This window comes from Montipora capricornis, chromosome 3 (genome assembly GCF_036669925.1).
Source record: "Montipora capricornis isolate CH-2021 chromosome 3, ASM3666992v2, whole genome shotgun sequence".
NCBI lineage: Eukaryota > Metazoa > Cnidaria > Anthozoa > Scleractinia > Acroporidae > Montipora > Montipora capricornis.
In genome coordinates, this window is record NC_090885.1 from 41046204 (window position 1) to 41073703 (window position 27500).

At 38.7% G+C, this 27500-nt stretch overlaps 1 protein-coding gene across 2 annotated transcripts in view; it reads left to right on the plus strand.

The window, feature by feature from the left end:
• Window positions 1–3037: 3037 nt before the first annotated feature.
• The window catches only part of LOC138043149 (uncharacterized), a 37132-nt gene continuing 12669 nt past the window's right edge, over window positions 3038–27500 (plus strand). The window contains exons 1-21 of one of the 2 annotated variants that reach the window (XM_068889287.1): window positions 3038–3259; window positions 3786–3907; window positions 4708–4779; window positions 5398–5472; window positions 6107–6165; window positions 6331–6389; window positions 12118–12233; window positions 14504–14601; window positions 15344–15456; window positions 16587–16665; window positions 17516–17571; window positions 17704–17826; window positions 17964–18040; window positions 18151–18296; window positions 19968–20064; window positions 20580–20814; window positions 21192–21306; window positions 22833–22981; window positions 23935–24011; window positions 24565–24718; window positions 25996–26117. In XM_068889287.1, the coding sequence (XP_068745388.1) occupies window positions 3185–3259; window positions 3786–3907; window positions 4708–4779; window positions 5398–5472; window positions 6107–6165; window positions 6331–6389; window positions 12118–12233; window positions 14504–14601; window positions 15344–15456; window positions 16587–16665; window positions 17516–17571; window positions 17704–17826; window positions 17964–18040; window positions 18151–18296; window positions 19968–20064; window positions 20580–20814; window positions 21192–21306; window positions 22833–22981; window positions 23935–24011; window positions 24565–24718; window positions 25996–26117 (2219 nt within the window). In that variant the 5' untranslated portion in view covers window positions 3038–3184. The remainder of the gene's footprint in view (window positions 3260–3785; window positions 3908–4707; window positions 4780–5397; window positions 5473–6106; window positions 6166–6330; window positions 6390–12117; window positions 12234–14503; window positions 14602–15343; window positions 15457–16586; window positions 16666–17515; window positions 17572–17703; window positions 17827–17963; window positions 18041–18150; window positions 18297–19967; window positions 20065–20579; window positions 20815–21191; window positions 21307–22832; window positions 22982–23934; window positions 24012–24564; window positions 24719–25995; window positions 26118–27500) is intronic. The other variant, XM_068889288.1, reaches the window with a different exon arrangement.

Here is a 27500-nt window from a genome sequence, read left to right on the forward strand (position 1 = left end):
ATAAAAATAGTTTATAAAAAGGAGCGAGTGGAGTTGCACAAAAGACCAAAGACTCCATACAAGGCGCAACACCGTAGATACTATGACCTATATAAAATTAAAACTGCAAATGCAATATATCCAATATTTTGACTACTGTGATGACGAATATCCTTGTCGATAAGAGTATAGATAACGCTGAACCACATTCGAAATACACAATCAAATATATAATTATAAATTATATTAATTATATAAACAGCAATGAAATACCAAGTGAGCTTTCGCGCGAAAACATGATATCTTATGTGAAAAGATCAATGTTGCTTTGGTTACGTTTAAAAAAGCGCCTTTCGATGACTTAGTATTTCATAGGTGTTTATATAATAAATAGAATATTACATGGCTGCTTGGAGATACAAAATTTCTCTTCTCGTGCTGAAAAAAAATAATACATATGGTATGGTAAAAAACACACACTAAAATTGTTTAAGCATGGTCTGTTGCCTTTGAAAGAGAATATGAAGTGTTACTTCCGGAGTTCCCAGTACCCTCTCAGAGATAATTATAACGTTCCCTTCAAAAAAAACACTCCACTTATGCTAGCAGTGCTAACTTTCTTCACGAAGTGCAACATTATGCTTGCTTTTTCGTTTTCATGCTAGGGCAATCAATAACGGAGCCGCAGCCTAGCGTTTACACGAACGCGGTTTCGTTTTTCGATGCGGTTATGCCTTCTGTTTACACGACACCGATCGAAGCTGTTGCCGAAACCGTGTCGATTTGAAAGCGCTGCCAAAAGTGGAGCCTTGTCAAAACGATGCGGTTTCATCTGTCGTGTAAACAGTGAAACCGCATCGATTTGAACACGGTTACTATTCTGGTGCAAAATTTGCATTGTTCAATTCAAAATAGTGAATTTAGCACATAGTGCAGCATTCGCTTATAACAAACATCACGACTTTGTTTTTCTGGCGAAAATGGTTTCGTGTTAACACTTCCAAACCGCATCGATTTTGACGCGGTTTCGAAGTTATGAAACCGTGTCGATGTGAAATCGCTTTCGTGTAAATGCTGTCTAAAGGCTGGTTTTCACTAGCGACGGCGTCGGAGTCGTAACCAGAAGCGCAGAGCGATACGATCTAGTGAAAATCAAACAGTCGGAGTCGGAAGCAGAATACCGATTCCGTCAAGAGAAAATGAGGGGACAGAGAGGGAGGCTCCCGGTCCAGCCCTTGGGATATGTCATGTCCACGAAAGTTATTTTTAGACAAGCGGAAGTCTTTGTTCTAGCGGAAGTCTGTCTTCCGAGACGTCCGCATGCAGGCCAACCTCGGTCTGATGTTTGAAAGAAAATAAATATTAATCAGCCTTCCACGTGCGCCGCCATTTTCTCTTTTCCCTAAGAACCTGTGAGCGAGGCAAGACTGCATGCGGACGTCTCGGAAGACAGACTTCCGCTCGTCTAAAAATAACTTTCGTGGACATGACATATCCCGGCCAACGCCCTGAGCCTCCCTCTCTGTCCCCTCATTTTCTCTTGATTCCGTTTATGACTCCGTCGCTTTTTTGATCCAGTGAAAGTCGGAAGCAGAAGCGGAAGGATAACGCGGCCAATCACAATGCTCGATTCCAAGCATTGTGATTGGTTGGTTCTTCCGCTTCTGCTTCCGACTCTGACAATCTAGTTTTCACTGGATCATAAGCGAGAGGTCATAAGCGCAATCGGAAGAAAATGGGAACGTTCTGATTCTCTCGGTTCCGATTCTGTCGAACTCATGACTCCGCTTACGACTCCGATCTTTGATTTTCACTAGGTCATAAGCGCTCTTACGATTCTGATTGCAACTCCGACTCCGTCGCTAATGAAAACCAGCCTTAAACGTGACAAAAAACATTAAATATGGAACTCAACTGTTTCACCAACCAAGTCTCTCCCTCAATTGAAGGATTATTCTTAATTGTCAATTTGCTCCAAGTGAAGTATTATCGTTCATTTTGGACACTGAAAGCTTGATAGGGATCATGGGAAATGAACTTTTTTTTTAAAGCCAAAGCCCAATGTTTGATTAATTAATAAGCCCTTTACTTAACCACTAGACTACCACATCACCACATTTTCTGCAAATGCCGCTTTAAACCTGTATTAACTCCCGCTAAGAAGCAAGCTTGCACAGTGAAAAATGTCGGTTACCAAACTTCAAGAGAAAGCTAAGTCCGTTCGCCAGGAGGCAAGAACCAAGAGAGCTTATGACTTTATAACTTTTAGATTTCTAGACTAATTATATACATTACTATACTTTAATTATATTTAATAGTTTTGTAAATGATACCGCCTGATAATTCAGTTTGTACTTAGTTTTAACTGCAAAGAGTGGATTAAACGAGATTTTGATTTTATATACTAATTAGTCTTGGCAAAAAATCGGCTCACTTATCAGTCAGCTGGTCTTCAATGGTTAAGTGGATAAAAACTGTTCTTTCAAAGTGGTTGCTCCGGTTTCAAATCCTGTGCAGCGACTACTTTTACTTTTTTCTTTTTATCTGCTACCACAAGTCGTGGGACAGAGTAATCTAATAGAAAATAATATTTCATTTAGAACAAACTGGCAATAGTTGCAATTGTGGTAACACTAACCCTTTTACCCAAAGGTAAATAGCGTTTGCCCATGGGCAAGGACCTTTTTGTGTGTAACCGCTTTCCCTTGAGCGAATCTGCCCTCTGGTTATTTCCATGGATACGTAAAAAAGAACAAAAGAACTTTCCATGATAGTTCCTGAACTGAAAAGTATGGTTTATCTGCTCCCTGAGGTGGCTTGACCCATGATCATAAAGCACAACGTAGCTAATACACGAAGATCCCTAATTATATCAATTATAACCTATTGTTTTACCCTGAGGGAAGTCTTTTACTGTGTAACCGCATCCACAAGAATAACATGAAACCTGAGCTGAACCAAACCGAAGCCATTTACTCTCTGGAAGGCCGCAAACCCAAGGTGTGTGAGGCAAGATGCAATTGCGAGGACACTGGTACCGAATGTACCCAGTTCCTTTGCCATTTCCAATATGGCGGACCAATGGACATAAATGTCAACAACGTCGCTCTTTTCCTCGCATTTTTCTTTGGTATATCGAGAAACGACATGAGATGTGAGGTGCTTTTATATGAATCAGTAACTCATTTGATGTGGATAAGAAGCAATGAATGAACCAGAGCTCCGACATGTACAAATACGAGTTGTAAATGGGGACAACGAACTTCGTGTTCAAAATACGGTAAGTTAAGCTTTTAATGCCGGCGTTGTTTTGATAAATGGATTGTTAATTCATGGCTGTGCTTAGATGTCCGGTAACCTGACAGAATTTTTCAAACACTGAATAATCGACACTCCACATAAAACCCCCCCAATAGGGAAGATATCTGTTTAAAAACATTGCTGTTGTTTTCCAAATGTGCCAACATTAACCACAGGAACAAAAGACCCTTTGTTTCGACAACCAATGAGGCTCTGGTTGGTGCACTACATGTACATGTCTGACCGATAAATAAAAAAGATCTAAACAGCATCTTCTTCTTAAGCCTTAATAACTATCAATAATGTTTAGAGTTTAACTCAAAATAATTAGAAAACGTTTAGATTGGGGATCATAGCTTCCAGACCTGTAGATTAATTCCAGTTTATTGTGAATCAAAATAGACATACACTGTACTATAATGCATCTTTTCGTTTCGAATTAACAGTGCAATTGTTGCAGATTTTTTTCACATTTGTACATTTAAGGTCATTGTTTACACTTTAAGGTGCAAGATATAAACAATACCAGAGATGTCTCATTTGTACCAGGCCCTTGCCAGCACAACAAGAAATTTGCCTGTGTTTTTGTTCCTTGTTCTGTGCCACTGTTTTATATCGGTGGAGAATTGTAAGTGTTGTTTATTTTTAATGCTTACTAGAATCTGAGAAGATTCAGTCTCAGAAAGTTCTCAAAACATCATGAGAGACCATAAATCACAAAGTGCACAAGCAAGTTATATAGATTTATTTATTTATTATATACCGGTACTCAAAAAAATCTCTCCATCGCTTTTTTCCGTAGCGACTTCCATATTGTACCAGAAACCCATAAGGGTTGAAACGTGTAACGCGCGTTTACAGCTTCCGAATATTCAGTGCAAGCTGATTGGTTGAATGTTTCATTGCTAAGTACCATATTTGGAAACCCCTCGGTCTTGTTGTTCCAAATATGGTACTTAGCAAGTTGAATATTCAGAAGCTTGTTTCCCAGCACACAAGGGGCCGTTACACGTTTCAACCCTTATGGGTTTCTGATTGTACTCTATCACCCTTTTTGCACTTTATAACCTATTTATGCATTCGTCATTGACCAATCAGAAACATGATATTTTTATAGGGTATATATATATATATATATATATAATAAATAATATTATTATCAAGATTTCAAAGGATAATCAAGTTTTGGAAGTGTTATTGAATGAAAAGAAAATCTTGTTCATCATAGTGTTCTGGAAAATCATTTTACTAAAATAAAAAAAGTGAAAAAAGAATGAAAGGGGAAAAAACTATACTTAATGCATTTTTTTTATGTAAAAAAAGAATGTTAATTGAAAGTGCATTTATTGTTGATTGCATCCATTTCAAAACCACCTGTTTCAATAGGGTGACAAGACGTTAATGATATCACAATTCAATTGCTTTCAGGTTATTTGGGACAGCAGTTTTCTGTCTTTTGGTAGTGTATCTTGTAGATAACACTTCAAAAAGTAGACGTAGGTAGGTTGATGTAATTACTATCCAACATGTTATTAGTGCTCAGGCTATAGCTCAGCAGTAGAGCATCGAAACTATTGTACATTAGTCATCAGAAGGTCTTACAGTTTGTTGCATTCCAGTATGTTCCAGTTCCGAGTATCCCCTGGTCACCATGAAAAAATAAATATTTCCCTTTCTATCCTGAGTTGCTTTTAAAAAATATATGTGATTATTTTTTTTTCCATGTTGACTCCAAGCTTAAAATAAGTACAGCTGTGGTAGTGAACAATTATTTAAGATGTCCCATAATATGGAAGTACTTGTGGATAATGATCCCAAGTGACTGTATTTTCAGGCAGTTTTGTTGTCCTCAAATTATAGCCATATTTTAAGTAATAGAGAATGCAAAGGTTGTGCAATATTCAGTAATATTACTGTTTCATGTGGTACATACATGTACACTGTGAGAGTTAGAGTGCCACAGGATTGAAATAATTCATAGAAAACAGGGACAAGATTTGACCATAGTTTATTGTCTTGCCTTAGCTATTTTCCAAAACCTATAATAACATGCATGATAGTTTTCTTAGCCATGCTACCAAACCGTAAACAAAAAACTTTCAATTTCTGTTTTTGCAGTTCTCTGGTGGCTTATGTCCTCTCAGTGCTCATATTCCAGTTAATTTGCATATATTGTCTTGTACCTTTTCTGTGGTGAGTGAAAAGCCATGCAATAATTTATTATACTCTACAAGTTTTAGATGGAGATGAAAATGCATATGTTCAAGTTTATTTTTTAAACAATAAATTTATGGTTACAATATATTCTACACGCTTGAACATGTGGCCATGTTAGTGGAGGCATGTAGTGTAATGACATGAATGGCTAATACTTGTAATGTACATAATTTGTATTCTGCAGTACAGGCCTCGGGCTTGGTTTGTAAGAGCTTATTATTAAATACCATCAGTGACTGGCAACATGTACTATCACTAATGAAAAATAAACATGTACATGTATGTAGTACAATAATAATTTCTTATTAACGAATGGTAATTTAACTGAGAATTTTGCAAGAACAGTATCATTGTTGTTTGGTCATAGAACACTTACCAAATAAAAATAGAAAATATAACTATAGCTCTTTCCTATACTTGGCCCAAAAAAATTGTTCCATTCATGTCAAATCGAGTTTAGAATTAATGTCAACTTCCCTCTATCTTGCATTTGATTGTGATTTCTAAGGTACTGTAGGTGGTCCTGTAAATAGATTTTTTTCTTGAACTTGTGTTATAATAGAACCACTTGTACTTAATTATCTTGTTTACTTTCTTTTCTTGCCCTTAGGAAGTCAGTATTTAACTTGGGACTTTTATTTATTTACAATGTATTTATTGTGCTATCAGGTAAGTTGGGTATTCATGCCAATCAACTTACATTGTACTACAGTACTGCATTTTGCACATGTACTGTACTTGAGTTGCCAGCACAGTAACTGTCTTGAAAATTGTTTCACTCTTGCTCTATGTACAATAATGATTTTAGATAAATTTGTTGATATTGGACTACAGGTGGAGTTGGCCTTTTGCAGCTTAAACAAATACAGCATGAGGAACCAGAATTTGTCATGGTAAGCGCAAATATTTTTAGCATCCCTTGGGGAGCAAGTGGTGTATTTTTTATATCGGAGATACAGTAATACTCAAATATTTGATCATCATCAGGAACCTGAATGTGTTATTGTTGGTGCAGATAAATAATTTTATAGCCAATATTTTTGGCACCCCTTGGGTGGCAAGAGTTGTACTCATTGTATCAGAGATAAGTGACTCAAATATTGTATCAGGTTTAAATTACTTCTCTGTACTGTATTTTGAATCTCAGCTATCCTAGTCTGTTGATTTTGAATTATTGTGGTTGCTCCAATATTATTTCTCTGTTATACATGTAAATGATGATGATTGAATGATGTTTAAGTGATATCCAGAACAATGAACTTCAAGGTTCAGGCAAATAAAATCTGCCTGGGCTGATTCTGCGCTTGTACATGTAGTGACCAATTACGTTCCATACTGATTTGGATGTCACAGACACATGGATTGAATGATTGTATTGTCTTACTGTGTTAGAGAAACCAAGGAAGAAAAGTGATACCACTTTGTATTCATTTCTTTGCAAAAAAGGAAGACCTTACTGTATCACACAATTAACATATTATGTAATAAATACTTCAGTTGATCTTAGCATGACATTGAGTCACAATATTGGCGACAAGGATTAAAGAAAACATAGTGAAAACTCTTCGCCCATCATTGGAAAGCAGAGAGATCGATTTGAGCAACAGTCAAAATGAAACCGCAAAGGAAACACAGCGAGCCACCGAAACACATGCAAATTACAAATTTAAATCAACATCATTGAACAGGGTGCAGGACACGAAGCAAACGCACAAGCACAGGCCACAGAAATACGAGTATTAACAACATCTAAAATTCACAAAATCGAAAAATTCAAAATAGCGGACAACAAACTCTAACTTGCTTGAGCATGGGAAGAATGGCTGATATAGGATTTCAAAGACAAATTATCACATCTTGAAATCAACAACATAAACAACAAGATCAGCACACTTAAAATATTTGCTGGATCTGAGATAAAGAAATTAATCTGAAATCCTCCCGAAGCAGAAAGCGAAGAGGGTGATGATGATTACGGAAAATCACTTCCTACACAAGAAGAATAAGCATCACACCAGATACACATTCAGCAAAGAGTGTTGTGGCTAAACAGGCAGCAAGATGGTGGTGAAACTCGAGATAGATCCCACAGCAACACAGTTAGTACAGAAACCAAGAAATGTCCCCTACCACCAACAGAAGCCACTCAAGCAATGGCTAGACAAAGACATAGAGAAAGACATTTTTGAAAAAGTACTGACCAATGAAGCAATAACATGGTGTTCACCATTAGTGGTTCAAATCAAACCAAAATTTGCTGAAATTTGCTGAAACAAAGAAGGATGACCTCGAACCACATATGATCAGAGCAAGCATTGACATGAGAATTTCAAGTGCATCAATGAAAAGAAGCCAATGCGTACAAGCACCAAAGATTGATGAATCGTATACCACCTCCACGACTGCAAGATATTCTCCAAACTCGATCTCAAGGAGGAATTCCACTTGACCCAGAAACTAGAAAGGTCGCAACATTCAGTACACCATGGGGTAACCATCGCCCAAAACGACTGATCTTTGGAGTCAAATCATCTCAAATGTGTTTGATGAACCCATGTTCAAGGTTTTGGGAGGACATTCTATTGGGAGGACGAGATACCGAAGAACATCTGCAAGTCTTACAGACAGTCCTGCAAAGAGCAAGGAATCACCTTCAACAAAGACAAGTGTGAATTTGAAAAGAAAGAAATAGAATTCTTCAGACAAGTCTTTACGAAAGACAGGTTGAAACACTCACCCGATAAAGTCAAAGCAATCAAAGAATGTGGAGCACCCAACATACATATAAATACATACTGTAACTTTATTTATACTCAAATCAATTGGAGCTTGTTAGGCTCCTAGCATGTACAGCGAATGTGTCGAGGTAACAAATAATTTTCTGAAAATTAGTCGAGAAGTGAGGGCACTGCGGAAATACGTTTTTTGGGGCACGCTGCAGAATTTTTCTGGTCAGCGGCATACTTTAACGAAAACACAAAATGCCGCCAACTTTTAAATGGTTTTCACCATGAGTCATGGCGACATCGAAAAAAGTTAAAACTTAGAGAATTACTGTAAACTTAGTTTTCACACTCGGCTCACCTTTTGGAGAGTTCTCATTTCATAATATATATTTTGCCAGAACCAAGGTTCCACTCGATGTGAAATTGTCGCTTTCATGAAGGTTAATACTTGCAAGTGGCGAGTGTGAGGCGAATAAATTTTGTTTACAAAAGATATTGTGCGCCAAATCAAAGACCAGGTGGCTTTTCTGTGGCTGTAGCGATTAATTAATCAATTAAGTAATTATCTGTTTGTAATTTAGTGGAGTGAATCTGTAATAAATAAATAAATAAATAAATAAATTAATTAATTAATAAGTGAACAATGCAAGCCAAACAAGCAACATGTCAACACAAAGTTACACTTTGAATCCAACCAGTCTCAAAGCTCCTTGCGAAAAGCTTCATATATAACCAATTCTCTGCTTCGCCTGGATATGCGTCGTTGTTTTTTACAATGAGGGAGAGGGTGCTTGAGGCTTCGTCAGCTCCAGTCAGCAAACTGCACACTTCTCCACTCTATTTGTTTCAGACGTGGTTTAAGTATTAAAATCTCGTTTCAGGGAATCAAACTCACAAAAAGGGAGCAGTGGCAAAAATATTTCTCACCTTACTATCATGCAAAATACCGATCTTTTATGGAACTCTAAGAACACACTTCAGAACTCGAAACCCTGATGGTGACGACCACTGACCAGTTACTGTGATGTCACGAAAACATATTTCCGCGGTGCCAGAGGTGAGAGTATTCGAGTTAACAAAAATTGGCTAAAAAATAAGCAGAATATGAATTTTACATACCGGTATTAGGAAATTTGGAGGAAGTAAAATTAGCAAAGAAGAATTGAGAAGTTTCTTAGGAATGGCAGGATACCTAGATAACTTCAGACAAAGGCTACTTGAGCATAGCAGCACAGCTACACCAACTTACAAGGAAAGAAACCAAATTCCACTGGGGGGAGAAAGAGCACAAAGCATTCTGCAGGATACAAGACAGCCTATCAGATGACATGACCATGGCTTACTTTGACCCAGAAAAACAAATCATTTTGAGAACAGGGGCAAGTTTCAATGAAGGCCTGTCAGCAGCATTACTACAGAAGACGGTTAGAGGCATGTAACCTGTGGATTTCATAACGCGCATGACGGTTGAAGTTGAGAGGAAACACAGCCTGACAGAGAAAGATGCACTGGAAATTAAATGGGCCAAAGATCGACTCCGAGAGTATTTACTCGGAGCACCATGCTTCAAAATAGTCACATCACACAAGCCGTTGCTACCACTTTTTAACAAAACCAAAGCCTCAATGCCCCCTGGAATTGAGCATTGGGTGATGCAGGTGTAGGGAAAGATGAAGACGACACCCACTACCAGCGACAGAGGATGACAGCACAGAGAAAATCATCAAGTAGACTGTGGAAGCAGAACAGTTGGCAGTTTTTGAAAAAATCAGAGAGCAAACTATAAAAGATGAAATCATGCAGAAGTTGCTATGAATGCCAAGTCACCATGAAAGAAACCCAGTCAGAACTGGTCAAAACCTCCAGCATACCAGACAAACCATGGGACATAGTATCCGAAGACTTTGGTGGTCCTTATCCAGACAGGCACTACAACTTAGTCATTATAGACAAGAGGACCCGATATCCAGTAGTAGAGAGGGTATCATCAACCTCATTCCAAATCAATAAGGAGAGGTTGAAACATGTGTTTGCGATCTATGGAACACCAAGATGCGTAGAATCAGACAACAGAGCACCATTTGATTCAAACACCACAAAGTAACACCACACCACAAAGCAGCACCACTACACCCCAGAGCCAATGGGGAAGCTGAATGATTTATGGAAACGCTTAACAAGACCAAACAAAGTTAATAGTTTATCTGCAAGGTAAAGGCAGGCTAGAGAGTCAGAATGCAATCCATGATATGCTTGTTGCATACAGGGCAACCCCGCTCTCAGCTACAGGAATATCACCATACGAAGCAATGCAAGGCATGACCATCAGAACAAGACTCGATTAGACAGCATCAAACACAAACACATCAGAAGAGGACAAGCAGATGAACAAGAATGATGCAAGGTACAAAGAGAAAACAGCTGCACAAAAGAGAAAAAACTGCTACTGGGAAATTAGGTGCTAGTCAAACAGGAGCAGAAGAACAAATGGAGCACACTGTCCAAACCTATCTTCTACATAGTATGTGATATTCAAGGATCCAGGGTGACGGCCAGAAGAACAACAGATAAACGTACAGTTTGTCTTGAGGCAAGTTTCTTTAAGCTGGTAAATGCAGTCATCAACACAGAAGATGAAATTGAGACAAGCAACCCAGAACCTCAAAAAGCAACAACAGAAACCACACAGGAGGACATCGAAGAGAAGACCCTGAGAGGCAGGACCTGAAGAAGAAGAAAGTGGGAAAGAGAAACCTGTGCAAGGATCTAACAGACCACAGAGAGAGCGATGGAGACCAAAAAGATTTGACGACTATCACATGTATTCTTAGGATCGAAAACACACATGAACATTGTTGTTTTAACTTCTTACCAGTTGAATGTGGGCAACGTGCGAGCAAGTTGTCTTGAGGATGCTAACTTTTACATGTACGTGTTGAGATTAATTTACAAATGTAGGTTACGGTAAAAATATCTCATATCATGAATTACTTCGCATTGTGAACATGAAAACTCTAGAACATAGGAGAATATGCAGTTCGCTTAAATTGTTGCTTTATATATCTTTATTCTTTCTAGGAATATCTGGCTTTTTTAGTTTTGAAGACTCAAATTATAACTTAAGAGGTGGTGGTGTTAACCTTAGCATGCCAAGTTTTGACTTTAACTGGATGAAGAAACTCTTTCACTTACCAAGCCGCTAAAGTCTGGAACTCACTTGAACATAAGAAAAGGAAATCTATCCTCATTTGCAAAGTTGATTGAGAACAAATCATTTTAATTCCACTTTTACTTTGTATAGTAGAATCAGATAATATCTATTTTTTTCCTAGACATTTTAACCTGTATACTGTGTCATTTGTAGTTAAATCTTTACTTTTTTCTTTTTTTTTGTTTTTATACATACCGGTATATAAACCTTGTTGTTACATCTATAGACGTACATACTAAGGCTATTTAACCCATTGACTCTTGGGGGTTCTCCAATGACAAGTAAAACTCGTCTGGCATTAAACAGACTAAGTAAAATTCTAAGTATGACCGGTTTAGGTTGGTTCAAGGGTGAAAGGGTTTAAGTTAATGACAGCACGTACGTATTTTGAACGAGCTTTTTGCATGTAGCTCACTAGACGCTCGGTGGGTAAGTAAACGATTGATGGATTGATTGATTGACATAGCATTTTATAGTGCGTCTTCATGTTTAAGATTCTCATGGTTATGTCATGCAGATCCATAAAATGAATTTGGAAAAACATGGAGCATAACATATATAGCACAGTCCCTTGATTTCAGTTTTTCAGAGGTACATTAAATTTTTGGAAGTTTTATTTGATAAGAACTTAAAATCTCAGACCATTATTTTTTCAAAGTCTCTTGTTGCATTCTCTTGTTACAGAATATGGAATATGTTTTATACGTAAGCTATCCAATAGTTGGTGAGTTGACACTCTCTGCTGTAGCAGGAAATCTGTTCAGCTGGCCTGTGGCACCTTTCTTTTGCTCTTTATTTGGGTAGGTACTATTTTTGACATAATTATGTTTACAGGGCTGCAACTTAAATTTCAAGTTGTTGTTTATGAGCGGTTAAGCTAATTGTCAATGGACAGCCCAGAAAGTATTTTAGGTAACTACAATCCTGGTCAAAAGACTTTGGTACACTTGTTGAATTAGGCCGAAAAGTAGAGAATTACTGCATGCTTCCATCGTTATATGAGCAACGCATGCTCTTTTTTCACTGCCTTTTTCGCGTCCCCTGTTCTCCCCAGCCAATGCTGAAAAATTTCTGTGATTGATGAACTACTCTTGACTTCGGACACCGTGAAAAATCAACATTGTAATTGAGGGGAGGGTGGAAAGTGGGAATTGTCCCAACAGTTTGACCAGGATTGTCTAAGAAAAGAATTTCTTGATAATTGGTCTCAAGGCTGGCTAGGTTCGTTGAATCTCATTAGAGAAGTGTCTGAAATAGTAAAGCAATATATTGCACTGGTGTAGAGGTGGTGTAAAGAAGGATTGTGAAAATGGTGGGTTGCGTTAGCAGTCAACAGTTCTCCACCATTTAACGGAAGATATTTAGGTATAGAAATTACCTTTAAAAGAGACTAACCAAAATCATAATTAACTCTTTCTTTTCTATTCATACAAGCACCTTTTGGCTTTAAAGGATTACCGGATGTGTATTTTACAACAGTGCTCCCTCTAGAAACATCAAAAGAGCTAATTAAATGTTACATTATTATTATTATTCAATACTGGAGCACTGTTGAAAAATGCATTAAATAAAGGTGGCTCAAACCATTTTAAACACTTGAAAGAAACATTCTTATTAGAAGGATTGACACTACAACACTTTATTACTTAACATCAATGTTATAGTACCATATCAAACACTAATTATTGCTGAAAAAAATTTGGTCATTTTTGTGACGTAAAAAATTACCGTGGCAACGGGAAAGCCATGCAAAAACACCCCATAGTTTGGCTTTAGTTGCTTATGTCTCAAAAACGAACGAGGTGACCCCCATTTTTTATTTCTGAAATGTAATCAGCATGCCAGAATAAACCTTTCTGCAAAGTTTTAAAAAATTCTGTGGAGCGATTCAGAGCTACCTTAAATAATTGAAAATTTAAGGTGGCTCTGAATCCTTTCCACATAATTTTTTTAAACTTTACAGAGAGTTTCATCTTGGCTTTCTGATCACTTTTGTGCAATCAAAAATTGGGGTCACAGAGTTCGTTTTTCAGATGTGAGCAAGTAAAGCGAAAATATAGGGTGTTTTTGCAGGGCTTTACTGTTGCCATTTTACATCACAAAAATGACTGCATCTTGTTCAGCAATAATTGATGTCTTACCTGTTACCATAACATTGCTGTTACGTGATATACATTGTAGTGTTTTAATAACAAGGTCTCTTAAAATTGTTGAAACTGGTTTGAGCCACCTTAAGTGGTTTTTTGTTCAGAAATGAATGCCAATTAACAATCAGTGCAAAGTGTATTAACACAACACGCCATATATTCTGGCACCTACATCAAAAGCACAAGCAGAAAATGTGTTTTTAGGAGTGAGCACTGTGACCGAGCACTGTTGCGGATTTGTCGACAACAGCTTGGGTGACGCACAGACCATTCTATTTTGCGCAGCAAATTTGGCAAAGCAAAATCTACAGAGACATGAATGTGCCTCTTTACCTACCATTTTTTATTGTCTGTGCTATTTGTTGTCTTTCAGACTGTCCAACCATCCCGATTTTGTTGAGATTACCACTATTTTGATTGAAAATCCCGACCAACATGTGATTGGGACAGGAAAAATCCAGATTTTGACATCCGTGATATTTTTCCGTGATACTTACATTGCAAGAACAGGAAATAGAGTACACTTCACTCTGATATCCTGATGAAATAAAAAAATGGCAAGAAATAAAATGTAAGCGAGTATTGTACACTCTGGCGATGTAGTCGTGTCTGCCATCTCGGGAATTGTACCAGCAGTTTTGACCAGGATTGTATGTAGCCCGTTAGGTAACTTGTAAATAATTTTGGAAGCTCTGGAATGGAGCCAAGTTCAATTGGATTTATCATCTCCAAAATTACAACATGTATGGTATCCCATAAAGAAATTAGTAATTCCATATTTGATATATGGTAAGATTACACTTACTGGTAAGGTCAAGTTTTGCGTGACATTTTTTGGTAAGAATCTAGATCTTTTTAACTGTACCAGTTTTGTGCACAAAAGTTTTAATGTACATGTACAATGTATATTTTTTATATTTCAGGTTTCTTTTTCTTCAAATTTTTTACCCTCCCAGTAGATCTTCTTTTTGTTATCACACTATTGTTCATCAGGCTGGAGAGAAAAGCCGGCCTCCTGAAGGTGAGTTAATGACATCCAGCTGATACGATGATGGTCGATATGTAGTGGTTCAATTTATTTCTTAGTTTAAAAATAATTTTCAAACCAGTTCAGATTTTTCTTTGTCTAATATTCATCGTCATAATCTGAAACAAAGGAAAATCAAAATTGAACTAGTTTGAAAAAAACATTGAACCAGGAACAAATTTGAACTGCAGCAGATGTTCCCTAAGATGAAATTAGAGAAAAGCTAAGGCAGTTTGGAACCCAGTTGGTTCTTTTGGTGTGTTTATTTTCCAAAATATTTTCGTTTTAGATACACTTCAGTAGCATCATCCATGAGCTTCCTCTTGCCAACATCCCTGTAGTGTGTCCTTTATAACTATCGCTGTTTTTTATAGTTACATGTAAGAGTTTAAGTGTTTCCCTTTTTCCATCCACAAGGGACATACAGTATATCATACATTGTACCTCCTGCTTGCTTACATATATTTGCATGGAAACTCAGATTATACAAAGGCCACATCACAAGAGCTTTTCCACATTATGTGTTTTCCCATTTCATGTCCTGCCTTGTACAAGAATAAGGGCTTTCTATTACTTTCACAGATCTATGCAGTTATTTGAACTGATGACCATTTAGCATAAAGCCTAGAAGCAGTAAAAAATTTATTTGCTTGTAGGCAAAATTCACTTGTCATACACATGATAAAAGATTTTCAGCCTCCAGAGAACTAAGTATACTTCTCTTTTCCCTTTGTAGGTTTTATTTTGAGCAGCCTTGAAAAGACTTTATTATTGTTTAATCTTGTGACTGTTCCTAGTTCTATGTTCATTGTTATAAACTTTTGGGGCTTCTTACATTTTCTGACTTGGGTGAGTAGACTTATATTATACCTTGAGATGAGGGACTTTATTAACCCATTCACACCTTTATTGCATCCATTTAGAAATAACTCAGGTGATCCTTGCAATCTTATTGGCTCTCAGCAGTGCAATTTATTTTGGTCTGAAATCACACTTGTGATTTCAAATCGAACTTGAGCTGCACGCTGGTTTGAATTTGAAATCTCACACATGATTTTAGACCAGATTGCACTCCACTCAGTTCAATTATCATTATAAAGCACCTCCAATCAATGAGTAAAATCGTCTGGCATTAGCTATCTGGAGTAAAATCTTTAATTCGCACTCAGGTGGGGAAGGGTTTAATTAAACTTAGTCTAGTAATAGAGCGGTTTTCAATTGAGTGTCAAAAGTATTGGTTTATGATTACTTCACTCAGTGATTGGTTCAAAGTTCTTGCGCCACTTTTTCAACCAATCAGAAGTGAAACCCAAACCAATCGTGGCTCGTGTGTGCACATTTTGCAGCACTTTGTGTCTCCGTCCTTTTTGGATTGGCCAAAGTAATTACTTTGGTTTTGGTTTGCAACACTCAATTGAAACTCGCTCTAATATATTTTAGTATAAATACACAGGTGATTATACAAAATCGCACGCTCTCATTGGCTCGCTATCTCGGATTATCAGCTGATAATCACCTCGACGGACAAAATGGCTGCCAGTAGTCGTTTTGCCACGGTAAATGAAGATGATTTTCGCGTTGAAATGTTTTTCTTTTCTTCTCACTTTTGAAATAATCACCTGTGTATTTATACTAAAACAATTGTTAGCCTCAGGCTCAGTGATTATCAGTGAATATTCACCAATAATCACTTCGCCTTCAGCGAATAATTGTTAAATAATATATTGTTGTTTTTTTTTCATGATAAATTTATTATCTTTCCCACAAACGTTGCTGCTGAAGTGTATAAATGGATACCAGTGTTATCCTCATAAGGTTTAGCCAGTGCAATGGACCATTGTCCCTTGCAGAGGGGACAGCTAATACTTAGATTTGATATACAATATGCCAGGGTATCCATGTTAATCACTTGCATAAGCTCTACATGTACATACTTGCATTGTACTGTAATTAATTCCCAAACGATATTGCTTTGGCAGGTTAAACTGCTTTTGTGTGGCATTCTGTCTGTTTTTTTCTGTACATGTTTGGACATCAGAGAAGAAATGGAGTTTTTGGGTGAGTCAAGTGTGGGGCAGTTTAATAACTTGCTATACGTCCAAGGTTAATAATTGATTGGCTCTCTTACTATGAAAACCACCGATCTGTGGAATGGGCCTGAATTACTGAGCAACTGCCCCGCCCACTTTCGCTTGTAAAGAGTTCAAATTCTTGCGAGATGTTGTGTTCGATGTAATCTGTGATCATGACCTAACTCCCTACTTATCATTTTGCAGAAATGCTACTTTTCAGGACAGGGAAATTTTCTTGCACTCGAAGTAACAGCAAGTCCATGGTTGCACTTGCAACCTCTTCACTGGATAAGAAAAACTTTAACTGCAGACAGTACTGTTTCGGCCTTGTGGGCCTCATCATTGCAGTGCTGATGTCTAAGATGGAGGTTAAGCTTGTAAAGCAACCCCAAATGTCCCACACAAGTGGTACATCTGAGCCATGCCAGAGTGCTCAAACTATCGAGATAGTGAGCATGTGCAATTGCTAGCGGCAATGACTCATCCCAGTAGAGTGCTCAATTTGGACATGAAAGCAAAGCTTTGTAATGCCAAAGAGCTATATCGAACTGCATATCTAAAAACTTTATCCATTTTTCCTCGGGACTCATTATTTTAAAAACGTATCTTTCCATTGTTGAGATTGTTCCGGTACACCTTGATGGCTAAAGCTGGCTTCTGCTCACACCTTGGGAAAGAAATTTCATCAAAATGTTTAACTGAAGTGGGTGGGGCAGTCATTCATAATTCGGGCCCATTCCACAGATCGGTGGTTTTCGTAATATAAAATTCTTCCAGTTCGTTTGCTAATGGTATGATTTTGTGGCTCTAATCTCTGTGGTTTTTGCATCCTTTAGAATTCTCCAAAGAAAATGTAACCAGAGTGAAAATAGGAAGTGGAGTTGGTAGTGTGGTGAGTAAAGTTAGTGCTTGACGTTCATGCAAGAACAATCTTCATGAGAGTAGTCATATCGTGTGGCGTCTATGCGAAAACTGTCATATTCAGGTACACATACATGTAGTATCTCATTACACTATCTTTTAGGTTCTTTTGTGTGTAATATTGGTGTGGTCTGGTTCTGTTGCTGTTCACGTGTTACCTGTTATGATTGCAAATGTTGTTTGTGGCGTGCTTATTTGGATCACAAGTGGCAAAGAAAAGTGGAAGGTTAGTTTTTTGCTCCAATATAGGACAAAAAATCAACTCATGTATTTTAATTTCTGCATTTCAAAAATATGAATAATTTTATATTTTCTGTCATTCAACAGTCATCTTTATTTTGCTGCACTGTGCTTGAATTGCAGATGTATCATAGTGTTTTGTATACTGTCCTTACCATTCTGTCATTACTTTGGCTGTTCTTCATACCATGGTCGCTATCGTATCCTTTGAGCTAGCTGGTAGTGTTAAAAATATTATGAACACTAACTTTGTGTCATTATTGGTACTAAGTCGACACATTGGCATGCGATACACCTTGACAAGCGATAGGTATCAGTTCCAGTTGTTCTCCTTACCCTTGTGGGTAGTAAATGTTCTTATTGGTCTCGTCAGCTGTCTTTCAGTTATATGTGTGTATAAATCTTCTGGGGCTGACAGTGAATGGCTGAACGTTCTTTTGGTGATCCACTCAGTAGGTAGGAAGCAGTGCATGCATATATGTTCAAGGGGCTCAATATTCATTTATCTATTCATACTTTTTAATTTTTGATTCCCTCCCGTCCGAGAAAAATCCAAAAGTCATTAAATTTGCATGCAAGCAGTATTTTCTCTGTACAGTATTTTGCCCTATTTCTCGGACACCCCCATTTCCGGACACTTAGACTTTACTATTCTGTATTTCGTTCTGATAACGAAACAAATCCGAATGATACGTTCCAAAGACTTATTTGACTAGTCTGTTTGCGTTAGTTTTTTTCGTAACCAAGCCACGCCCCATTTAGGTGGGAATATGAAAGTTTTCGTTGTGGTAAGTAAAATCTGTCTCTGATCAAATTCGCTTTTTATCCCTCGTGGAAGTATTTCTTTTCAATCAAGCGGTCTGTTTTCCCAAAATACGGGATAGGTTGAATTTTTTCGACATAAGTTAAGCTAAAAGGACTACGTTTTTGAGCATATAAGAATTTTCCGTTTGCAGTTTCGTATCTCCGAGCAAGACTACTAGAGACTACTTTGGCGAGGTGTGCCCAATTCCAGACACCTAACGGTTGCAAAGAGTACGGTCAGCGCCTTGAAGGAAATGGCCGAGAAAAGTGTTCTTCAAATAAAGATTCATTCGAAAATACTGTTGTTGTCCAACCCAGGGTGCTTTCCATTATGCCTGACCATCAGGTCGGAGACCAGTGGAACTAACCAAGGAAAAATGGAACGACATATTTTTCATCAAAAGTCAATATCCAACCGGACCGAAGCGTTCCATTCACGTTTCGACCGAAATTTAGGTTACATCACGGTGAAATGGGACTGGAAACGAGAATTTTTGTTAATGGATCGGCACGTTTCGGTCGGACTGGACCGACGGGTCAAAGAGGACCACCTCCACGGTCGGACCGCACCGAAACGGACCTTTCCATTTGACTTCAGCCCGAAACTTCATTTATTTCTTTTTCACTTTCGTATGATGTATTTTGTAATGATCGAGGATAGTATTTATCTCGTATAGTATTTATCTCATGGCTGCCATGTTCTTCTTCTCCAGCGACAAATTGGAAGATTGGGGGAGGGGGGAGAGGGGGAGAACGTAAAATGAAAATGTTAAAAGGATACAAAACTGCGATAGTACTCCCTGAAAGACTAGCACTGCTCTCAGTGAGAGTCCGGCAACACAGCCCCCACCCCCTTTAGGTTAAACGCGACAAAGTGGAAGCCACAACGTGTGACCCTTGTCGGCTTCCGTACTGTAGGAAGGTTTTACGTCTGCCTTAAGCTTCTTTTGAGTTTCAGTGTTAGGACATGTCATAATAGTAGTAGTAGTAGTAGTAGTAGTGGTAGTGGTAGTGGTAGTGGTAGTGGTAGTGGTAGTGGTAGTGGTAGTGGTAGTGGTAGTGGTAGTGGTAGTGGTAGTGGTAGGAGTAGTAGTAGGAGTGGTAGTGGTAGTGGTAGTGGTAGGAGTGGGAGTGGGAGTGGGAGTGGGAGTGGGAGTGGGAGTGGGAGTGGGAGTGGGAGTGGTAGTGGTAGTGGTAGTGGTAGTGGTAGTGGTAGTGGTAGGAGTAGGAGTAGTAGTAGTAGTAGTAGTAATAATAATAATAGCAACAACAACAATTTTGACATTTTAAGCATCTTAATTAAATTAGTTGCTATATTCGTAGGGTTTGTGCTTTGTGAACATGTCCTGGCTCTGGAAAAACTATATCCTGTTTATTTTCTCATGGGAACCATGCTCCTCACTTGCTACATGTGCGGAAGGTAACGACTAGACTTAAGATATTATCCTTAGCACCAGTAACTTTGGCTTAAACGGTTCCCGTTATATTTATCTTGGTGCTTTCGTATCTGGGGAAAGGAGATAATTCTTTTTTTGCCAATGCATTAAACAAGTTTGAAAATGTGCACTTCCCAGCTTGATTTTTTTTTAGTGAAATGCTGTGCTTTAATATCGTTGCTCAATTTGAAACTTGCACATTGCCATTGCGTTAAACCAAGAAATTTGCACAAATCCTGGAGAGTTAACCCAGCCAGCTCTCAATATTGTTTGCACCGGAGCTACTTTCCAAGACAAGAACAGCAATGCGCACTTGCAGCAACAACAGTTTGCCCTTGCTCCAAGTTTTGAAGTAAAAAACATTATTTAAATAAGTGTGAAAGGTCAGGAGTTTCGTATTCTTTGATGAAGGTCTGGAGAATGCAGCAGTCAATTTGGCTGACATTGGCAAACTCTTTTACTTCTTTCTTTTGTCAGTGGTTTCTTATTTCCTTTTCAGGTTGTACAATGCAGGCAAGCTTCATTTGCAATCTGTGTCACTGTGTATCGCTATTCATGGCTCCAAGATACCTCTTTGTCTATCAATGATTCTCCCGTATCAACCCACTGCCTCTGTGTTGCTTCCCAGTCTGCTGCTAGTGTCTCCTGCTGTTCTCATGTTCTTATTCACTTTTGTTGTATGCAAGGTTATCCAAGCGCCAAGTTATCCAAGCGGAGATCTTTCAAGAAATGAGGTGAATTTTGCCGGAACATCGTCAAATCCATTCCGTAATGCTGGACCGACCATATTTCCATGGCTCCAGAAAACACAACAGTAATGAAGTCGAACTACAATTTGCAGCATTCAACCCCTTGCTTGATTTTTACATTGGAAGGGTATTGGCGCTGGCACAGTATTTTGAAGTTGTATTCCAAACTATTTAGTGCATGATTAAGTCACTAAACAAACAATTATTTTGGGGTCTCTACCGTTTATTGACATCTTTAAGCCATGTTCTTTCACGGCTATTTCCTTTGCCGTTTGGTTTTCATAACATTTTAAGGAGAAACGGTTAGCGGTTCGTCGCCATAATAATTATCAATTGCACCTAATAAAACCCCATCTTTTTAGGCTTTAACACTCTACATAGCGTTAGTAATTGCAACAGTCGCTGCATACGATGTTCTCATTCTTCCACTTTGGTTTATGATGACACACAGAATCCCTTCATCTGCTGATATTGCTGGTGAGTCCGTCTCAAGCATTTGTATGTGTAATCCTGATACTTAACTATGGCCTCTATTCTGTTGTTATAATGTCGCTATCCGGATTGAAAGTACTAGAAACAGAGGTACATTGGAACGTTATTGTTAAACGTTGTCCGGCCCCCTCGCGAGGGAGTAAACGTTAACACATATCCATTACATTAAAAGGGAAACAAGCCTTGCCTACTTGGAAGTATAAAAAAACATGCATGTTAGATATCAGCGTCTGAAAGACTAGCCTGCGAACGCAGACGTATTTCCGGCGGTCGTTTCTCTCCCCTTTTCGGGGGAGAGAAACGACCGCCGGAAATACGTCTGCGTTCGCAGGCTACTGAAAGACCAGCTTTTCAGAATAATCTTATCTCCAATTTACAAATTTATCTTCGGGACTTTCAGGCGGAATGCTGATCTCTGTTCCCACCTCTGAAGGTGTGTAGAAGAAAAAAAATTACCCGAAACAAAACAAAGAAAGAGTGAAAACAACCGATAAGATTTCAAGAAACCAGAGGTTTTTTGTGCGGAGCCTTGAACACACTTGATTGACTCTGTGCTACAAAAACGCAGTTTTTAACTAATAATGTGGCTGCAGATCTCTGATCTCCATACGTTCTGTAATGACTTAGGGTGCGTTTGATTGACCCTATTCCGGAATAAGAATACGTGGAGTGATGATTTAAAACGGTATGTCTGAAGCAACAAAAACAATAAAGATATGGAGCGCTTACCATTTGAATGGAATTTTTGGTGATTCCGGAGAGAATTCAAATGGAACGGTTCATCTCGGTGGAATGTTTTCGGAAAAAAGGTAATATCTTTCGAGGTATTCCCTTTTTCTCGCTTTGACTGGAACGCCCAGAATTTTCTGTACCATTTGTCCACAATTACAAGTGCCAGAGAGAATAGACCGTTTCAGATGTTTTTCAACCCGAACAACCCGTTTTTCTGTCAAATGATACAGCACATTCCCATTTTCTTTTTCTAAGTACAGAACATGCAGTACCATTTGTCGAAACATTCTCACCGAAAATTTCATTCAAATGGTAAGCGCTCATGATTAAAATAGCATTTTAGCAGGTATTTGACAATTTTACGTGAATCTCCGTAAAAACGAAGGATTTCTAACTCTATTCCATGTATTCTTATTCCGGAATGTGGTCAATCGAACGCACCCTTAAGTGACTTTGTAATTTGTTTTTCCTTGCTGTGGGGAGTAGAAATCGTAATGAACTGAATGATTGTAAGCGAGAATCATTCAAAAATTGTGGATGGTACTTGAATACGCCCATACCGAGTTTAGGGATTTATTAATTCAGAGTTTTAAAGTAAAGGCAATTGGGTTTATTTTACATATGCATGTAAATGTATGAAAGCAAACTGTTATGTAAAAAAGCTTCCTTCTTCGACTCCCTTCGAAGAAAAGGTGCGATTTCGAGAATTGCACCTACGCGAAGGCTCGGCCTCGAACTTAACAGTTTTCACACATTGTATGTTTTGTTTATATTTCCAGCTGCTGTAGTGTTCATCTGGGGAGCTCTATTTTTTAAACTTTCCTACCAACACTTTTTGCATAAATTGTTCCTCAAGAGACTCAATATTCTTTTTCTCTGCGCGAGTGTTTTGTTGGAGATTCTTCAACCAGATTTCAATCTGTACAGGGTATGTTGGTGAAATTCTATGCCCTCAATGTGAATTAAGTTCAAAAACGTATTTGCGTATCCTAAGCATACAAGCGGTACCGAAGTCGCCAGGGTTTTTCCTTCTAGGCCCTCTTTCTCGAAGTGCGGTTAGCGTCGCACCGTTGAATCGGTTTTTAGTAATCTTAGTGTAATTGAGAGAAGAAGAAGAGAGAGCACATTTGTATATGGGACAAAAATTCCAACTGCTGTTATGAAACCATTTCAACGGGAAAAATCATCGTAGTTAATTCAACTTAAGTTCCTCGTAACACGGGAACTAGCACGACTCTAAGAAGTCAGCCAAGTTGACATCTTTTACTATCACAGCTAATAGGTTTTAGAAGACACGACATAAGTGGCCATAATCACTCGCTTACATACGCTTTGATATTAGGTCAAACTTGAGATGTAACCATTGGGTTTATGTGACGCCCGTGTACTTGGCTAGAGAAGGGCAGACGAAGTTAATCTGGGGAGAATCCAGATTAGCACTATACCCAGCACTATACCATCATTCGTTCTTTCGAACCAAAAGTTCGATTGTAGTGCGGGTTGTCTTTCCTTCTACTCAGTAATATAATGTATTTTAAGCCGGCAACACAAGGTTAACTAAGTATTTGTTGATCAACAAATATTGAACTGTCTCATGTCACGTAGAATGCTGAAATAGGTCTTTCACTGTGTTGAATGTAAGATGCTGAACAACGTTGAACGAAAATGGAGAAAAGCTCTATTCCGTATACGACAAGTTGCAATCAGTCATTTTTGCACCAATTTGAACCGTATGTGATCAGCTTTGCGTGAGAAGGTGCGTCCATGAATTAAAACAAAGTCAAAGTATTAAAACACCACGCCGACCTTAGCTTGATTTAAAATCATTCCAGTTTATCAGAATTATTTAGATTCTTTTAATTTCGTGTTTGTGTCTCCTAGATACTTCAAGCCTTAGTCGTGTATATGGTGTCCTTATTCTATCCAGTGTTCAACACAGAAAAACTTTTGTTATCAGAGTAAGTCCACCAGATCGTAAATGTTGCAGTCCCCTTGCTTGTCGAAAGATCTTGAAAATAAGCTGAATGAAATGAGAATGTGTTAAGTTAAATGTGTTCACAAGGAGGCCGGAAGATCCCAAGAATGTTGTGGATCTATTTTAAGCGCTATACATTTTCCTCTTCCTTTTAATAAGAGAAGTGTTGTAAGGAGAGGTAAATACTTGAACCTGCGACCAGTATTGCATGTGCAGATTATATGAATAATATTGTGCAAACGAGGCTTGGTGGTTAATTTTTGAGCATATGCCGTCATCATGCATAAGGCCTATTAATTGAGTAGGCTAAAGACACATAAACGTTTTCTAGTCTTCAAACAAAAGTAAAATTTTGCCATTTTATGGCTCTTAACCCTGACCGAAATTTCTGATTGTACGAACAGACAAATAATTGCTTCGCAGTGTAGAATCGTCCTCTTTTACATTAACAGCTCCAACATGTTCATTTAACGTTCCGTTGAGCCCAGGGCAGCAGCGACTCATTGCAATGCTGTCCATTCTTTGTCTAATTTCAGGTCCATTGTTCTTCCTTGGCTTATTCTTATTGCTCTGTTAACATTGATAGCAGTGCTTACTAAGGTCATAAACCTGGAGCTGTGCTCGTGGTCGCAGAGAGTCGCTATCGCTGTTTTGATTGGTCTTACCCCTGGGTTACAAGCTTCTGCTGTGGTGAGAATGGAAGGGTAATCAATTTTGCTGAGCCTGCTGGTTTGCCATGTAGAAACCATTACAATGAAGAACAGTGCGGGTAGTTAAACAAGCGGTAGCACCTTATAAACTTCGTTCAGCGTTCTTGAATCAGTCGGGGAAATGGAAAAAGGTTTCTATATCCAGGGAAATATCTCAGAAGTAATTCAGTGAACTCGCCAAAGATCGGGTACTTGTTAGAAATGGCTTCCCCATGGGCAAAAGCTATGTCCTCGGCAAGGTTTGGATTCCATCTCGGTGATAGAAGTGATTTTTGATGACGAGGATCACGTCTGTCTCTCACAAAACGAATTTGAATCCGTGATGTGAGCCATTTGTAAGTCTTGATTACCGGTACGTTTGGTCACCAGTTTGTCATATTTTAACGTTGAACTATTTTGCAGACAACAAATTAGACGCTAAGGTGCTTATTTTTTTTAATCAATTATCTGTTTGTTATCATTGAATACTTTTTGAGAAAGGAAAGAGAAAAGATGTGCCCTCCTTTATATCAGTAGGTAGCTTTTACCTCGTTGGAATTTGATCGTCTGGGTGAAAGGAGTTCTGAGAAGAACTGTTGGCAGTGACTGACGTTTCACCTGAGCGGAAGTCATCTTCAGAGATGGAAATTTAAACGAATGCAGTATGCTCTGGTGTGTTTGGATTGGTAATTGGAAAAGTAATGTCAGTGGTTGTAAAGATTTTGAGTGTTCATTGGTGGATTTCGATCCCGTTTGTAAGTGAGGGTCGCAGTAGGTTTGTAAGCTGAGAGGAAAAAGGTTGTTTGAACGTCAGTCAGTGCCAACAGTCCTTCTCACTTCTCTCTCACCCGGACGATCAAATTCTATCGAGGTATGTTACTCCTGGTTTCAAACCAGTTAGGATTAACACATGACAGTTCATTTCATCTTGTAAGTCGAAAAAAAACAATGCAAGGTACAAGGAAAGGAAGTTTTAATCTTGGGTTTATTTACAGGAAAAAAATTACTGTATACTATTCGGTTCCAAACTGGGCAAGTCAACATTAGTTCTTTTGCAGCAATGGCACAAAAACCGCCACACTGGAGAGCGAATTCCGCACTTGGACATCTAAAACAAGGAAGATCTAAAATTCAGTTGCTTTGTTTTAGATGTCCCAGTGCGCATGCAATTTTCTTTGCAGTTTGGCGGTTTTTGTGATCGCCAGCTGCAAATGATGCATTAAACCGGCTTACTCTTTGTACCTGTTTGTTCCTCAGTTTCTTCTTGACTCGTTGTAGATGGTTCCTGTGTTTCGCCCACCTCTGTTTTGTCTTCTCTGTGGAATTTCATCTTCTGTTACCTTGCATTTGCTGGTGGTATCTTGGAAACCAGTTTTTGGAGAGGAAGCTGTTAAGCTAAGGTAACTTGCAGTGCAGTTTGTATTGTGGATGACAATAAATTTTGTCTTCCTCAGATTTTACAGAATGTTTAGCTTATCTTGAAACACGAGGCCTTTCGTGCGCATTTCACATCAGTCAAGTAACACTATAAAGAAATTTTTGTGTCATTGGGCTCGATTAAATGTGACGTGACAAAGGCAAAACACTTTGGAGGTTTTACGCTACCATGATCAGTGACTACGAAACCAAAGGAAATGTTTGCATTAGAGCAGACGTTCTTTCCCGAATTGGTAGTTTGTTTCAACATTATCCACCACGTTGGACAAAAACTGCTCCATACTAAAACCTCCAACAACAAACAAACGGCATCATATGCCTGTATCCACCACGGGAACTGGGCTGGTGCAGTGATAAGATCACTCGCCTCCCACCAATGTGGCGCGTGTTCGAACCCCAGACTTGGCGTCACATGTGGGCTGAGGTTGTTGGTTCTCTTCACTGCTCCAAGCGGTTTACCTCAGGCAAGAGAAAATGAGGGGACAGAGAGGGAGGCTCCCGGTCCAGCCCTTGGGATATGTCATGTCCACAAAAGTTATTTTTAGACGAGCGGAAGTCTTCCGAGACGTCCGCATGCTGGCCTACCTCGGTCCGATGCTTGAAAGAAAATAAATATTCATCAGCCTTCTACGTGTGCCGTCATTTTGTCTTTTCACTAAGAACCTAAGAGCGAGGCAAGACTGCATGCGGACGTCTCGGAAGACAGACTTCCCCTAGAACAAAGACTTCCGCTCGTCTAAAAATAACTTTCGTGGACATGACATATCCCGGCCAACGCCCTGAGCCTCCGCCTCTGTCCCCTCATTTTATCTTGCCTCAGGGTATTACAGTTTTCCCCTCTCCTAAAATATCAACTTATCAAATCGAAAGTGGTTCAGCGTTGTCTGTACTCTTATTGACATTCGTCATCACAGTGGTCGAAATGTTGTGGACTCACTCGGCTGTGCCTCGTGAGTCCACAGCGCTGAACCACTTTCGATTTGTTTTTTACCATGATATTCAACACCAAGGAAAGTGTTTATTTCAGAGCGTGAACAAAATCATGACACAAAGAAAGAGCAAGCGTTGTCTATAACTTTCTCGCAATATGATTAGTTTATTTCCCAAAATGAGCTTTCCTGATTGGCTATTACATTGCGTGACAAATTGACGCGAGCATGACTTGAGCAGATTTGTCTAGCCTCTTACCGACAACGGCAAATTAGCCAATCAGATTGCGAGATTACAAGTCTAGTGTCGCCAATTAGTGCCCCATCGCTAAAAGACTTCAAAACTAATCGTTTGGAAATCATCACTTTCATCGTAAGCCCGAGTGACAATTTTTCATCTGCTTTGTGTTGACAGGC